This window comes from Lonchura striata, chromosome 2, assembly GCF_046129695.1.
Source record: "Lonchura striata isolate bLonStr1 chromosome 2, bLonStr1.mat, whole genome shotgun sequence".
Classification (NCBI taxonomy): domain Eukaryota; kingdom Metazoa; phylum Chordata; class Aves; order Passeriformes; family Estrildidae; genus Lonchura; species Lonchura striata.
The window spans coordinates 107092439-107109106 of record NC_134604.1 but is presented as its reverse complement, the minus strand read 5'-3'; the positions used below and the strand labels follow the sequence as shown (position 1 = coordinate 107109106).

General features: G+C 34.3%; 1 protein-coding gene across 14 annotated transcripts in view; it reads left to right on the top strand.

The window, feature by feature from the left end:
* DMD (dystrophin) overlaps nucleotides 1-16668 on the top strand; it is a 1151138-nt gene that overhangs the window by 465630 nt on the left and 668840 nt on the right. For all 14 annotated transcript variants that reach the window (XM_077781657.1, XM_021553010.3, XM_021553014.3 and 11 more), the window contains 2 exons: nucleotides 3903-4078; nucleotides 13412-13535. In XM_077781657.1, coding sequence (XP_077637783.1) covers nucleotides 3903-4078; nucleotides 13412-13535 — 300 coding nt within the window. The remainder of the gene's footprint in view (nucleotides 1-3902; nucleotides 4079-13411; nucleotides 13536-16668) is intronic.

Below are 16668 nucleotides of genomic sequence, written 5' to 3'. Positions count from 1 at the left end.
AAATGCACATTTTATTCATCAAGCTTAGCTATTGCCTTCAAAATTAACTTTACATGGTTTAGTGGTGGACTTGGCAGAGCTAGGTTAATACTTAAGCTCAATGATCTTAAATGTCTTTTCCAACCTACAGGATTCTATGATTAATAATTTTCATAGGGCGCTCATAATTGCATTTTTGTCCTTTGTTATTTCCCCTCTTAATAAAGTGTCACCAAATGATTAACTTGTTAACAAAATAAGAAATTAAATGGAAGAGAAAACCTCAGGCTCGGTTAAAGATGATTCTCCAACTAGACATATAAAGTAGTTATAAATCCCAAAGGAAAAGTGAAGAAAGTAGAATGTGAGTTCTCCCACATTTGGCTGAATTAATTGTTCTTGAATTCAAGCATCTAGTCAGAACACATGGCTGAAGCTCCTGCTACAATTGACTGGATGGCAACGGTGTATGAGAGAAAGAAATCTAAAAAGCAGTTTGTCCTCATCATGAAAATGTCAGCTTTCCTTCACTGACCACACAGTGGAATCAAGGACAAGGACAGCTTGTTTAGGCTAGATGCAGAGCTTCCAGAAACTCTAAACCAGCTTTTCTGAGTTCATTATGCTCCACTAAATTGTACTGAAAATCTTTCCAAACTAAAGAAAACACCATTCCTCATCTGAACTTCCCCACTCACAGAGATAAATTTCATCAAAGAACAGATGACAGCTTCAAAAGTGAGTGTAAAGGAAAATTATGAGTTTATCAGGACAGAGGGCACTTCCAAAGACAGTAATAAATGTTGGCATTAAAGGAAGGCTGCTGTATAAATGAGAAATAAAATGCCATAAAACTACTGAAGTGCTATACACACATTGTACATATGTTTGCCTATAGATGATGAAAAAATTTGAATTTGTCTGCTACGAAAATAAATGAGTTTTAACATGTTTCAAAGATGGGTTTGATGTGAAACTGCTGCCAAACATTGTGTTTGGAAAGTCTTTTAATGTGCACCCTTGTGAGTCACCTTAGCCCTTTCTGTATGATTTTCTAGTGGGTTAAAGCCCTAATGTATGTTATCCCTTCTCAGAATCACATTTGCTATTCAGGGACTGAGACATATGAAGAAAATATAGAGTTATTATTTGCATTGTCTTTGAATAATACATGAAACACACCAGTTTTGTGATTAAAAGGGGTTTGGATTTTTTTGGGGTGTTTTTTGGTGTTTGTTTTATATTTTGGTTTTGTTTTTCTTTTTTTCTTCTTTTTTTTTTTTTTTAAACCAGGTAAGCCAATAAAAGTTAGTTCTATTTTTGTAATTCTATTTTGTAATTCCTAGTGATTGTCCTTTGCACATTAAAGTGTATGCAGTTTAAATGTGAACCAGCTCCATCTTGAACATAAGGTTGCAATCTACCTTTTAGTCTTACCCTGTCTCTAATTAGAATGAGTATGAACTTCAAATCCTCATCTCCATTCTCCTTTTGAAACACATAGTATTTAACCTCCACTCCTGTTGATTAAGCATGAAAAACACTTTTTTATTGTTTTCACATCCAAATCATTACCCCAGACAGCATCGTGCCTTGACTGCTCTGAGCAGTGATTGCACTGCCAGCTCTGGAAGTCCAATTCCCCATCCCCAGCTGCTGTTCCTGTAATTGGTATTGTCTGCAGATGATTCCTACAGTGCCCTAGCTGTGGCTTATTCTGTGTTACACCTTCTTCACTGGAAACTCTGCCCCTGTATTGATTAGCAAATGAAAACATGGCAGGATATGACCCTGGGTGTCTGAAACATCATCCTAGCATTGATTTTTGGATAAAACAGAGTGTAATAAGAATTTTATGGGAAGAGTAAAGAGAGACAGAGAGACTGTACCCAAAATTATATATTAAGCAAGAAACTCTTTCTGTTCTAGTGTATAGTCAGCTCAGGGAGAGATGACATCATGTTCTATCCTCAAATATCATGGAACCCTAGACATCAGAAGCTTTAACTTGCTTTTCCTTCTGCCCTCTAATTAATTAAAATAAAGTGGGAAAGGATGCTGTATAGAGTTGCAATAAAAATGTATGGAAATGCTGGCTTCATATTGTCAGGATTTCTGTAGGAAAAAAGTATCAAAATCAATACATCTTGTTGAGAGAACTAAAGCAAGAATGTTACGACATAAAATTTTAAAAAGTCAGCTGGGTGTTTTTCTCTTCCAAAGAATTTTGTAGTTCATGCATTACCTAAATTTCTGTGGGTCACAAGCAGCTCATTCAATTGTCATAATTAATCCATATATTTTTTAAAAAAATCTCCTCTAAATCTAAATTTTTTAGTCTTCTTAGCAGTCTAGCATCTGCTCTAAAACAGCTGCCTGCTTCTCGAGCTGGAAGCACCACACTGGGGTAACTGCACTGTGTAAGAAATACTGCCAGTTTACAGTAGTAAAGCACTTCCCTACTCATCACTTCCACAGTCAGCCTGGACAAAGAACAGGAAGACTTTTGCTTGGAAGACAATGGGAAGAATTCATCAGAGTTGGCAATAATTTGTTGGGGTATTTTTTCAGGTTTCTTGGCTTTACTGATATTGTCTGCTGGGAAGAGGCTGCTTGCTAACAGTGTTTCCTTTCCTTGTCATTCCATTTTTCTTTTTCAATCCAGGGAAGCATTGTAGAGAAGGTGTTAGACCTGGTTGCCTCTTCCATTGTTTACAGAATCACTTATGTTTCAATACCTAAGCTGACTCAATTCTCTTACTGAGTTTCTGGTGCAAGAAGTAATAGATAATTTATGTATGGGTAAACAGTTTCATGGACTTTTAGATACTGGCTTGTCTGTTGTTGAATTGGGCACTCTAATGATTGCACATTAGGAAAAGCAAAGAAGCAGGGCTTTTCAGGTGCACAATTTTTCTTCTCCTGGTATAATTCTTTTCTTTTATTTTCCATTTCACTGCCCTTAAACTGTGAGGTTGTCATTGGAGCTGTAACTAGAGCGTTTTGACAAATGAGCCATCATCTGACAGAATCAAAAAAGAAGTGGCCTTTTTCTCATGATTTAAGGGATTTAAAAACAGCTGCCCATATTTGAGTTGGAAAATGTTATACTGAAAAAAGTACAGATGGGCAGTACAAGCAGTGTACAAAAAAACTATGAACAAAAAATATTTATCATCACTTTTTTTAAATGTAGCTGAGCTATACAAAGGGTTTTTTTAAATATTACCTGAGCAAAGCTAAATGCATTAGATAGGTAGTGTTTACAGTGTTACATACCATTGGTATTAGTATCTGGTGTGACCCCTAAATATTGTTTTTTAATTATGGAACAAAATTCATGCAAATTAACTTGCTTTCTAGTGCATGTGTCCTAATTTAAGATTTCCAGCCAGAAAGTTACCTGCACTTTCATGCAAGTATGTTATGATGTATTACATTCTATTTGAAAATTTTTATTAATGGTAAGACTAATAATTGGTAATTTAATGCCATTTTCATGCTTTTATCACCTCTTAAGGAGCAAAAACGGGGAGCAAAAATGGGGAGTAGTCTGAAATTAATATTTAGTAATAGTAACATTTTATTAGTAACATTTTTTTAATAATAGTAACATTTTATTTATTTGCTGTCAATGAATTCCATTGCAAAATTCCATTCATTTCTTTTCTTCATTCAGCATGGATTACAGGGAGCTATAAGTTCATTAGAATCCTTTCTGATTTCGATATTGGCAGATAACTTATTCACACAGCGTGAATCAGATAAAACAATCTATCTTGACTTGCCTATAATGTTTTTTTCTGAAGGTCAGCCTATGATCAGATGAGAGCAGTTTCTCATTATTTTCTATTGCTCCTCCGAACAATCTTTACTGAAGTCTTTCAAATAATGTATGACCTCTGTTTTTGTACTTCTCACAGATTTCGCAGGCTGTCACTGCCACTCAGACATCACTAACACAGACAACTGTGATGGAAACTGTAACTATGGTGACCACAAGAGAGCAAATCCTGGTTAAGCATGCTAAAGAGGAACTCCCACCACCTCCACCCCACAAAAAAAGGCAACTCCTTGTGGATTCAGAAATTAGGAAGAGGTGAGAATCATCAAGGGACAGAGAGAGAATACTGATAGAGTCTGGACAAAAATGCAAAAATTGTCATTTGACTGCAGTATTTTTCTGTATGCTATTTTGAACTTAAAATTATATTTCTGTTCTCTGCTAGGCTACCAGCTTATTATTATCTTTCATTACTCAGCCTGAGTTCTGGATTGTGTTGTGCTTCTATTACACCAATTTAGCAGTATAGAATGTTAATTATTCCATCAATACTATTGCATAGTAATTACAGTCAATTAAAGTCCTCATGTATGGCATCATGAGGATCCCACTTGGCTAGGGTCTTGAAACATGATAGACAAGAAGCATTCCAAATTAATACTAAGATTTTTGTATTCTTTAAGAAGAATTTTATAATAGCTAAAATACTAGCAATGGAGATATTGCCTTTTTTTCTAAAGTTCATTGCATTCTTCTGGGCTTATGGGTCAGGAGTAAAAATAGTAGTTCTCCAGAGGCAGTTATTATTTTGTGAAACATGCATTATTATTACTTTCTGATTTTTTTTCATATGTAACTCAAGTGCAAGTGACAAGGGATTTTATACTGATGCTGAACACTACATAAAGTCAGGAGAAAAAATTCTGATGTGTTTAAGCAGAATTGGCTCAAGCACTAAGACTCTAAATGAGGTGCTAAGAAGGCAGATTTCAATCATTGTAATGCTTGTTTTGCAAACGTTTTTTGATATTCAGATTAATATGAATTCCAAGGTAATAGATTCGAGGACTGAAAAGGATGTGAAACTACATTCAGTGTCTCATTTCTATGTACTATACCTTTGCTTAGTTCCATGTGTTTACCAGGACACCTATTTTCTTGTAAAATAGTGTCTCACTTATTAAGAAGAATGAAATATAGAACAAATAGAAGAAATCTGACTTCTTTTTAATTGAAGTTTTATATTACTGGAAAAATAGGTACTTTTTATATGCAGGCATTGTACCTGTGTTTAGCTGTTCTAAAAGTAAGGTTTCTAGTTCAGTATCATTATTTAGGAATGTTGTATCTGTGATGTAAAAAGAGTGATTTTCCCCCATTTTGTTAAACGGGAAAACTATTTTTATGGAAAGTGCTTGGTCTAAATAAGTTTGTGAGCTAAATTTCAATGAATTGATTCTATCTCCAAAGTCCTCATTTGAAATCTGATTTTTCCTATATCCTAGGTTACCATTAGATTGTAAGTGAGAGTTGTATTTTGCAAATATATTCCCAAGTACTCAAAATGATGCAGGGCAATGACTGTCAGCAGACTTGAAATTCCTGAATTTGTTAAAGGAATTTTTAGATTGTAGTGTTGTTGCTTATCAGGAATTATAAGCCTTAACACCCCTGTTAATTGTTTCAGTAGTAATGTGCAAAGATGCAAAACAGAATCAAGGCCCTGTTGGCTTCTATATGACAGTAAATCTTTAGTGTAGCATGGTGTCTATCATGAAAAGAGTGATCTACTTTATTTAGAAATTGAAAATTTAAAAATGAAATTTTCCCTGCAGTTCCAAAGTGTTTCTATAATTGGTATTTTTAAGCTTCTTACTTTTTTCTCCTGAACTGAAAGTTTTAGGAATTATCTTACTTCATAAGGAAGCAAAGTGCAGGACTACTGTTATAAAAGAAAACATTATCTTGGTTAAAACTAAATGAAGTAGGATGATTTTTTAAAGCCTATTTTTTTTTAGTTCTTCAAGAAAATTGTTGCTATATGCCCTATTATAAAACTGGAGACCAATTGGCATAGATGTTCCTTTTTCAACTATATATTTACTGTTAGAATCTATTTTCCTTCTTGTTCATATTATTTTAATTTGCCTTAATACTGAGAATAAACTGGGTAAAGCAGAATACACATTTCATACTCATCATGCAAGGAGACTGCCTGAGGGCAGGAATTACCTGGATTATGGGAATTGTTTTTGTTCTAAACTACCTTGGTTTATAGAAACTAACAATTATGTGTTACTAGAGTGCTTTAGCTGATGTCTGCTTAAAGCACTCCAAATTACAAGTTTGTATAGAAACCTGATTGATCTTTGTACAGAAAATAGAATGTATTATCACTGACAGTAGCACTGCTTTAAGATATATTACTGGTAGATCTGCTACCAAATTTACAGAGTGTTAATGATTTTTTTACCATGCATACTAGGTTTCAAGGGTTTTTGATTTGTTTAAATGCCATCTAAAATATGTGCATTCACCATATAATTTGTCTTTAACTTTTGGATAAGAGTCAAGATGGAACAATCTGTAGTTCTCAGTCTTGGCCTGGGATGATTTTTGATAATTGAATAAGTGGTGGTTTCTTTTAGATATTTAAAATTAGAGTCCTTTTCATTTCTGCACAAGTTAAACTTTTATTTTGATCTGCTAGGAGAGAAATATGACTTTCACAAGGAAAAAGGAAGGGTTTTCTTAATACAAATACATTTTTTAATATGCTCTAACTGTTGTTTTTTGTGCCAGAATTACTAGATTTGTTTTACAAATGCAATTGCACCAGCACATGAGAACTAGTCCAGTGTGACTGTTATATCTGTGAGTGGACCTATATTTTGGGAATGTGCAAAGTAAATGTTGGAAATATCCACAGCTGCAGCAGGATGAATGATGTTTATATAACCTTAAGGCAATGTTTCTCCATTCAGATAATCTTTCTGGCATTTCTAACTGAAGAGAGAAAACACCAAACCCCACAATTTATGTACCTTTAGTCTCTAGAAAGTCCAAGTGGGTGATCTAGAGTGGGAGGAGCTGTCAATAAATAGCTTTGGAAAATCACTCTGAGAGTAAACTTTGGGGAAGAAGTTTCAGCTTACAATAACAGTTTTTGTAATTTTTTTAAATGAATAAGTAAAAATGCAGCCTTGGAAATGAGCATATTTTATAGTATGAAGTTGTCATTCTCAAAGGCAAGAAAATATAAATTTATGCTAGATATAAGCATAATAAGGGAACAAGAAAGCTCATCTAAAAATTTTGGTGCTCAGTTAAAATATCTTTGTTCACTGGTGACTGGACACCTTTTTGATCAATGCTTTTATTTGATAGGAGAAAAAGCACTGTAATCTTAAGCAGCAAATAATTTCTTTTCTGGGTGCGTTGTTGGCCATAAGATCTCTCAGGGTTTTTTTGTCTCTACTCAATTGTAGCTGTACCCAAGGATAAACAAAGACCATTGTGTTGCATGCCTTTTGATTTTTTTTAAATAAGTTAAAAGAATGGCGCTCTCAATCTACTTCTCCTACACCATTCTATATTTTGTGCATTTGCAATGAAAATTTTCCCTGAACACTTAGTGACTAATACTGGTTGGTTATGTACTCTTTAGTTTTGGTTTGATAAAAAAGCCCTAGCCATCACTGAATTCTTGTCAGAACCTTCCAAAGGTAAATAACCAGATTGTGTTGGCTGCTTTCTGCAGTCACAGTACAACACACTGCATGCTGTTGCTTGGTATTTTTGGGGCTGGGAGGGAAAGCCACACTGGGGGTTGGGGCTTTTTTGAGGTGGTGAATAATGCTCCAAGGTTTTGCCAGCTTCTTTCATCTATTCTCAGACTTTAGTTGGTGTTGTTTCTTTAAAGGGAGTATGCCTGAAATAAATTCATCAGGCCCCAGTTGCCAGAGGTTTGGAAATATTTCTGCTTCAAATTAGCTTCTCTGTGATTTGAGTATTTTAGAGATACTGGATACTAAAGGAAGGAAGAGTAATTTGGCTGCTCATTGAATATTGTATTAGTGTGCTGGGTAAGAGCACGGCCTGCAGTTACTAAGCCAAGGAGAAAAAAAATGGATGGCTAAGATTGAAGCATCGAACATTCTAGAATGCCAAGTGTTATATCAGGGCTGAAAGTATAAAAATCCTTAATTAAACTGAAGAAATTAAGAAGAAGCAATTTGATTTATAGACCAATAACACCGACAGGACTGAATGTTACATGTCCATTGCTCTTACTTACTGTGGCACGAATGCATGGGAAGGAAGCTGTTGATTCTTTCTTGCCTCTTAAAGCAAGTTTTTGCCAGAAGTGGAGGAAAGCAGAGATAAGAACCAGATTACTTTTATTTTTTTCCCCCTCCATTCTCCCCCCCCAAAATCTAAAACTGCTTCAGGTCTAATGCTTCAAAATGTCAGAATAACTTAGGTGAGCTAAGTTCTGTTACTAGTCAAAGAAAAGCTCCTTTTCCCACAGGAATCAATTTGAAACTGAGAAAGATAAAATACTTGGAGCTGCATAATATGATCTTGAAAATAATGTATTAGGCATTAGGGCTAGAGATAAATATAACAGAGCTGAGCTTATAGCATTTAAAAAACCTGTAAATGGGAGAAAGGGATGCAAGATAACATGTTTATTTTCATGGTACTTACATATTCTGGCAAAAACAGGTCATTTGCATATCACAGAAAAATCTGAAAACTACTCTGTTCATACTAAATGTTTAAATAGCATACTGGTTAACATTTAATTTAAACGTATTTATAATATTAATATGCTTAAACAACAACCAAAGATACCTTTCTTTGCAATTTAGTAAATCTTTTTACATGCTTCCTAAGGTTTCCAAGAAAAGTCTACTTGTTATAACCTTATTATTATTAGTATAATATTAATCTGAAGATTTAAAAGAGGCTTGATGCCCTTTGAAGAGCAAGGTGTCTTAAAACAGGATAGTTGCTCCATCTAGTGTTATCATTTAACAGCTGTTAAATGAACTATTTGAAAAGAGAGAAGCCTTGCTTTTTTGAAAATTATTATATTTTGAATCTCAATCCTTCATTATTTACAAAAGTTTGAATTTTTTTAGAAAAAAAATCATAGGAAAATTTATAGGGACCTTATAATGGTCTTTTTGATTGGTACAGTTTCATAGATCTCATTTCTGTGCAATGAATTATGTTAGCCAGTACTAAATGGTGACTGTTCAGTACTTTTACAGCTCCTCCATTGGGCTGTTTGACCCTTATTCTCTTACAGAAATGCAGCTTGTGCTCTGGTATTGTTATCTAATGATAGGTAACACATTCAAAATACAGAAGTCTTGTCTTTAATTTTTCTGGTAGTTTTTGATTTCATTACATATATAGCCAATTCCAGAGGAAAGGAAAAGATGACTGAGACACAAAAGAATAATTTTCTGTTGCTTAGAGTGGGAATGATTAATAAACATTTTCATTTGGAGGGTAAGAAGTGTGGGTATGTTGAGATTTGTATACATGGGTACTTCTTCATGCTTAGTAAGCATTTATCCTTCATAGTTTTTGTGAGGTGAGAAATGGATTAGTGACAAATAAAAAGAATTTGTATTCTTCACATTTAGCACCTGAAATTACCTGCAATATTAAGAATATTGATTGGGTTTAAAAGTACTCTGTACCTGATGGTTCTAGTGAAGTTTCTGTTGCAGATACACACTTGGGATTGATTTGATATTTCTTTTTGTGCCTTGATATGTATTACAGAAGTGCATTGATCATAATGTTGATAAGGCTAAACTTCATAGTATCACAAATGTAGAGGGAGGGTAAAAACGTCATTCCAAAAGGAAATCAAATCATTTGACAACTAAATCTAAAAAATAGGAAGGTAAAAATATTTGTTTGGATAAATTGGCTGTTGAATTATAAGATAAGAATAACTCTATTTATCAACTAATGGCTCATGAACTACAAATACAGAGGAGGAAGAAAGACAGCAGGGGGTTAGATCAGAATAATTCTTCCAATGGGCAGCATGTGCTATAAAGTTGTTCTTTGATACGTTCTAGGCAGTGATGCTACAAGCTGAGAAAGACCTCTGGTGAGCTGGGGATTTCAGTCCAGACATGGAAATGAAACAATTCAGTGAAGTGGTTATTGGATCAAAGTTGTATCATTCCCTGCCAACTCAATGTGTAGGCAAATGGTTTAATGTCTGCCCAAGATTCACAGTGGTGACAGGCCTGGCGTGATTTTTGTTTGGGGAGGGAAGGAAACAAATGAACAAAGGAAATTCTCAAGCAATTTCTGTCTGTTAAAAGAATAAAGTACTGAAACCACTGTCTGTCCATGATAGCAGTAATATAGCAATTTGTAATATAGTTTAAAGATGAAGTTCCTTCAGTTTAGAGATAAGATTATATACCATGATGGCCACATGGTAGGAAGATACTTCACACCTCATGTTCCTAAGTGAACTTGTTTAACATTGAATTTGTTTGTATATTTATTTACTGAAAGCACATTCAAAAACATTTTCATATTTTTAATCTATACCAGTCTTCATATTCCCATTCCAAAGTTTCTTACTAAATCATCATGTATTTGCTCAAAATTGACTCCTTGTTCTGGTTTTCCTTTATTAAATACATGATAAGCTTCACCTTTGAGACATTTCACAACTGAATTTCATCATGTTTTTCTTTCTCTGCATGGAATTTCCAACCCAAATACCCACCAGAGTAGGATTCCCTTTTCCTACCAAAAGTCCCTTGTCTAATAGAAAAACTTATGGAAATCACTAAGTAACAAGAGTGGATTTGTTTATATGTTACAATAAAAGGAAATCTCCACATGAACTCAGCTGATGTGCTGGCATGTAAAGAGAGGGCTGTGGGATCAGTAAAAATAGTATTTCTCTTGTGGAACAGCAGAAGAAAAGACTAAATGGAAAACAAAAGCATGACTGCTGCATGAAGAATAAATCCTCTGCTTCAAATGGAATTTTTAGATGGGGAGTATGCCGATGTACACATTAAATTAAGGTAGTTAAGAGTAATTTCTCAAGTGATTTTTGGTTTAGTATCCCCATTGATCTATTTTACAAATTCTACCTGAACTGAAGTTTGTTGAAACAAAAAGGCAGTCTTGCACTATTTTATGTCTAAATTATTCTTGTTCCTAGGAGATTTAAAGACTCTATTTATACTTTGATATCAATCTAGAGATAATATAATTTCTAACTGCAGCAGTGCTCAGAAAGGAAGTATCCAATCACTAAAGCAGAATGATTAAATGCCATTTCTACCAGGGTTTCCTCCTTTGACATGAGATGAACATAACAGAGTGATTATTTTTTTTGTCTCACTAGGTAAGATGTCTTTATCTTAAAGATATTTATGTACTGAAAAAAGCTACTTAGGCTTAACCTTTGTGTATTTTAATTCTTTTCTGCCCCCCACTCTATTGCCCTTTTTTGAACAGGAGGCTTTGTTTCTGAAATTATATTTATCTCCAGAAGAAACTGCAAGTAACAGAGCAATCTATTATGTGAGATCAGCTTTGTCATATCAGAGAATCATATCGTAGTATAAAATGCTTTCAGTTGGAAAGGACCTTAAAGATCTATGTCTAATACTTGCCACCATCTGATGGCTCTCTGGGCCATGAGATGGGTTCCTAATTATTTTGTTTTACCGTCAAAACTATGCTTCCATTCCTCTTTCAGGTGTTGCAAAGGCAAGGGCTAAATCCCTTTTTTTCTGAAAAATTGATCACTGATAAACATTTTTCTGTCAATTTCTGTCTTGTACTAGGGTAAGACCAGGCAGTTTTTTAGAGAGTTGGTCTCACTCATTCTATTTACCTGCAGCTTCAGAGTGGAACAAATGCCAGACGTCATACAATTTACCTGCAGTCAAGGAACTTTAGTACTCAGGGACTGCTAAACTTAATTGTTATCAGATGTCTGGTGTTTTGTAATCATCACATATGCAGTTATTATTTGTAGAACAGAGGACCACATTTTATTTCAAGAATTGCAGTTGATTTAATGATCAGAAATAAAGCTGAGGTAGGAAGCTCTCAACGGACTGTGGAGTTCATATTCAGGGATTAGAACAGCACAGACATTACTTGAACCATCTGGAAATTTTATTTTGTCTTTTGCCTTGGAATTGGTATTTCTTTTTAAACCTGAAGGTTTCTGCACCTTCCATTACTTCAACATCACATTTTTTCTCCTTGAATGAGTATTCTATTAGTATTATCAGGACATTTTTTATCAAAATTATTCCTAAGAGTTTATAGTTTGACTGTAGAATATTGGACTGACATTAAGGCAGTGTGCAATTATTTTTCTTTTGCTTTCATTATTTATTAATTCAAAAAATTGCAGTGGAGAAGGAAAAAAGGAAAGCATAAATATTAACTCAAGCGTGGAATTCTTTCTTCTATTCATTTTTCTTTTCTGTATATGTAGATTTATGTAGCACCTGGTTTTGCCTCACATCCTTGTATTTTGGAAGTATAAATCCTTGTATAAATGAAGTGTATTTTTGTAAAATAATTAATTCCTCCAGGTGTATAATTGTTGTTCAAGTTACTGTTTTGAGTAGGTTTTCTGTTATATGCAAATGATACATCCTATAGTCACAAAGCAAACTGAAAGATACAGCTTGTTATTTTTTCCCCCTGGTCTTTCTGCTCTATTGTGTTCACCATATTGCTGCAGAAGGAAAGTCAGCTGCAAAAGGGATATAAATATTAGAACATACAGTGCAATAAAGAAATGCAATCAAGCAGAGAGTGTGGCAGAACTGAGAAAAAAATATTGTCTGAAGCTTCTTGCTTTAAAAACTACAGTAGATACTAAATTAGAAATTGAAATTTCTAGACATTAGTAATTTAAATATCTACATTTTGATACATTACCTGAATAGAGGTTAACACAAATTAAGATCAGTTCTAAAGGAGTTGACGAAGGAATCCAGAATATAGTAAAGAGGGCTGTAGAATAAAAACTAGTTATAAATTAAGTGCAGAGAGCTGGGGATCCTAATTTTGGTTTTAAAGCTTTAACTGTGGAAAATTATACTTTACTTGCTGATTAGTAATTACATTCTACAAAAAAAATTGAGTTAATCAGGAAAAAATGCTTTCATCAATTTTTCTGCTTGAATTTTCTTCAGAATATCATCATCACAGGCTGGGACAGTGGTCTCACAGGTTTAAAGGCTGTATTTGGTCAGTCTGATAGACATTACATTCTCAGCCAGCATACAGGACTTGTGGTACTCTTTCTTCACTGATAGATATTTGTTTCATATCTTCCAAAAACATTAGCTTGAAAAATTAGAATACTTACTGTGAAAATTATTGCATCTCTTCAGCTGTCAAATCGGGTGTTAAAAATGAAAAAGTATTTCTACGTTTCTAAATTTAAGAGTGAATAGTTTTATGAACTCTCTGATGAGATATGGGAGTTTAAAACTGTATTTCGCTGATAGAGATTGCTGTTTATTCACTTGTTTAAACAACCATGTTTGCTGCCAATCCTGTTTGCAGGAACTGGGGAAGTTTAAAATCCTGTTACACTTTTGTGTCTGTCAGGTTTGACTCGGACACCACGGAGCTGCACAGCTGGATGACCCGCTCCGAGGCAGTGCTGCAGAGCCCCGAGTTTGCCATCTTCAGGAAAGAAGGAAACCTCTCAGACCTCAGAGAAAGAGTCAATGTAGGAGAAACTACTCGTGTACATGTCTGTTAGTCTGTATTTGCTTGTCAAAGTGCTTAACAAGTCCAAGCTTAAACTATTTCAAATGTAGACTGACAAGCATTGATTGTCCAAGATAAATTTTAGAAGTGTTCACTGTTTCTATGAATTTCAGATTTTGGCACCAAAATTACTACACAGGTTGTCTGAACACATTGTTTTTTGTTGTTGTTTTTGTTCATAAATACTCATATTTAATTAAGGTATTGTAAATCCATGAATGGCTTAGGTAAAGTTATACCAAAATATACATACATACACACATTCATATATATACATATAAAGTTACATATATATGTAAAGTTATGAAATAATCAGTACTTAAATATGCAATTCCATTCTATACTGGCAGCTTAATTTGATATTATCCATGCATAAACTGAAAATATGGAAAGCGTCACTGGAGTGGATGCAGAAGAAAATCTATTTCCTTTACAGAGCTGTAAAATATATATGACAATCATCAGTTTCCACAGGGATTTTCACAGAATCACAGAATCACAGAATAATGAAGTTGGAAGAGACCTCTAAGATCATCAAGTCCAACCAGTGCCCTAAAACCACAATTAGACTATAGCACCAAGTGCCAAATCCAGTCTTTCTTTAAACATATCCAGAGATGGTGATTCCACCACCTCCCTAGGAAAACAATTCCAGTATTTTGTTTGGTTTCTTTTTACTCTCTTTTAGTACCATTTCAGAACCAAAATCTGTTGTTTCCTGACAAAATGAATGGTTCTGCGCTGCTTAAGAAGTATCTATGTTTGTGTGTGTGTGTGTGTCTCACAGTCTGAATTACTGAATCTAGCCCCTGAAAACTAAACTGTTATAAATTTTCTTCCTTTTTTTAATTTTTGTAGATCAATGAAAAAATGCCTATCTTTTCCAAGATGAGAAAGGGGTGTTTTTTTATAATTACCTTGGATAGTAGCATAGTATGTTATGGATCATCATTAAAATTGTGTTGATACAGACTCCTAGAAGAGATGGAAAAAGGTTACTGTATTGAATTTAGATTTGCTGATGGTTTTTCTCATTTTCTGCTTTTCCATCATGAATCAGCTGTGATAAGATTGAGTAACATGGAATTTTGTGACTGTAAGTGTACATTTATAAGTTTCTTGCAATAATTGAAATTTATATTGTCATGAGTGTTAGAAATTATTCATTCAAATGGAATATCTTGAATTAATTCATGCCACAACTTCATGTTGTGTGAAATACACATAAATATATGCAGACTGGATCAAATGCACAGAGTAGATTTGATGGGTTCACATACTTCCATACTGATTTAATAGTATTCATCTAATGCAATAATAGATATGCAGTTAATTTTCCAAGATTTCAAGGATTAAATTAGCTCATCTTGACCTACAGATTACTCAGCTATCTGCACTGTCAGGATTCCTATTGGTTCTACCTCATATTGTCTAAAACTTTATAAAAGCATTAAAGAATCCAGGAGCCATGGTTCACCTTCCTCCTTTTTTCCTTTCTTTGCCTTTGAGGAGCTGGTGATTGCTGTAGGTGAAGGGTGGAGGTGGGTGAACCACAGACCTCCTTTGGTCCCCAGAGGAATTCCACTGGCTCTTGCCTTGCCTTTGCTGGAGCTGAGGAAGAACATTGAGGCTGGGAGGACACTACCTACCACATTTATCCAGGTCTCATTTCAATTGGTGAAAACACACATAATACTGGAGAGGGGTGCTTGGAATTTGAACAATGCATGAGCATTTAAAGTTTGAATTCAAGACACTAAAGATATCAGGAGGTATTCCAGATATTCCTTTGATCTTCTTGGAAATTTAGTACATGAATTGTTAACAAATAAATTTCCATTTTTCTTTCCCCATAAAGTAGTGCAGAAAAAGATCTGGTTTTTATCAAGAGAGATCTGAGACAAACCAGTAATTCTAAATAGGTATAAGAAAAATCGTTATGTATCCTTCATTAGCATTGAAACTATTTTTAAGACCCATTTTAATTTCATTGTCGCTGCTTTTAAAATGAACATTTTATAGGGAAAATCAAGCTGCATTTAGAAGTTTCTAGTTGCTCTAAGAGAGAAAATGTTCTATTACATGTATTAATTTGAGAGTGAGAACTCTGAAAGGTGACACTTGACAAGTGCTACATGGATTATTTGTTGAATTGTTTTCAGTCAGCGTAAGTCTTTGAACACAATTTCTAAAAAAGAGTAAAGAAAAATAATACATTTTTTGAATGTCAGGCCTTAAAACTTGTCCTGACCTGACTTTTCTTGGTGTTATCTCTGTCTCCATCCATTAAATGAGACAAAACAGAAAGTTCCATTTGGTTCATTGATTTGACCAGTTTCATTGCTGCTTGCTAACACTTTTAGTTATTAGTTCTCTCAAAATGAACCTCAAATCAATGGAAAACAAGATAGTATGTGTTTTAATATATTATATAATTTCTAGTGAAGTTGTAGAAAGCATATAAAAAAAGAATGAAATGCTGAAAGGAAAACATATGTGAGAGATAATTGAAATAGATTTTATTGTACTGTTGTGCTTTAAGCCCAGCTGGCAACTAAGCACCACACCTGCTCACATACCCCCAACCAACCCAGTGGAATGGGGAGAACCAAAAATAAAACTTGTAGGTTGAGATAAAAATAGTTGAATGAAATAAAGTAAAATATAATAATGATAACAAATAATAATTCAGATAATAGAAAAAAAAACAGCAAACAACAAGCATAATGCAATTGCTCACCATCTGCTGACTGAGGCTAGACCCCCTCCCTGAACCTAAATAAGCCCCTCCTTGGTAACTCGCCCAGTTTATACACTGAGCATGTTGTTCTATGGTGTAGCATATCCCCCTGGCCAGTTTTGGGTCACCTGTCCTAGCAGTGTTCCCTCCCAATTTTTTTTTATTTTTTTTTTTTTGTGTATCAGTGACAGAGCATGAAACACATTAAAAAAAAAAAAATCTTGACTTAGGATAGACACAACTTAGAAAACCTAAAACATGAATGTTATCAATATTCTTCTCATAATTAATCCAAAACACAGCACTGTCCCAGCTACTGAGAAGAATATCAATAGATCCCAGCCAAAACCAA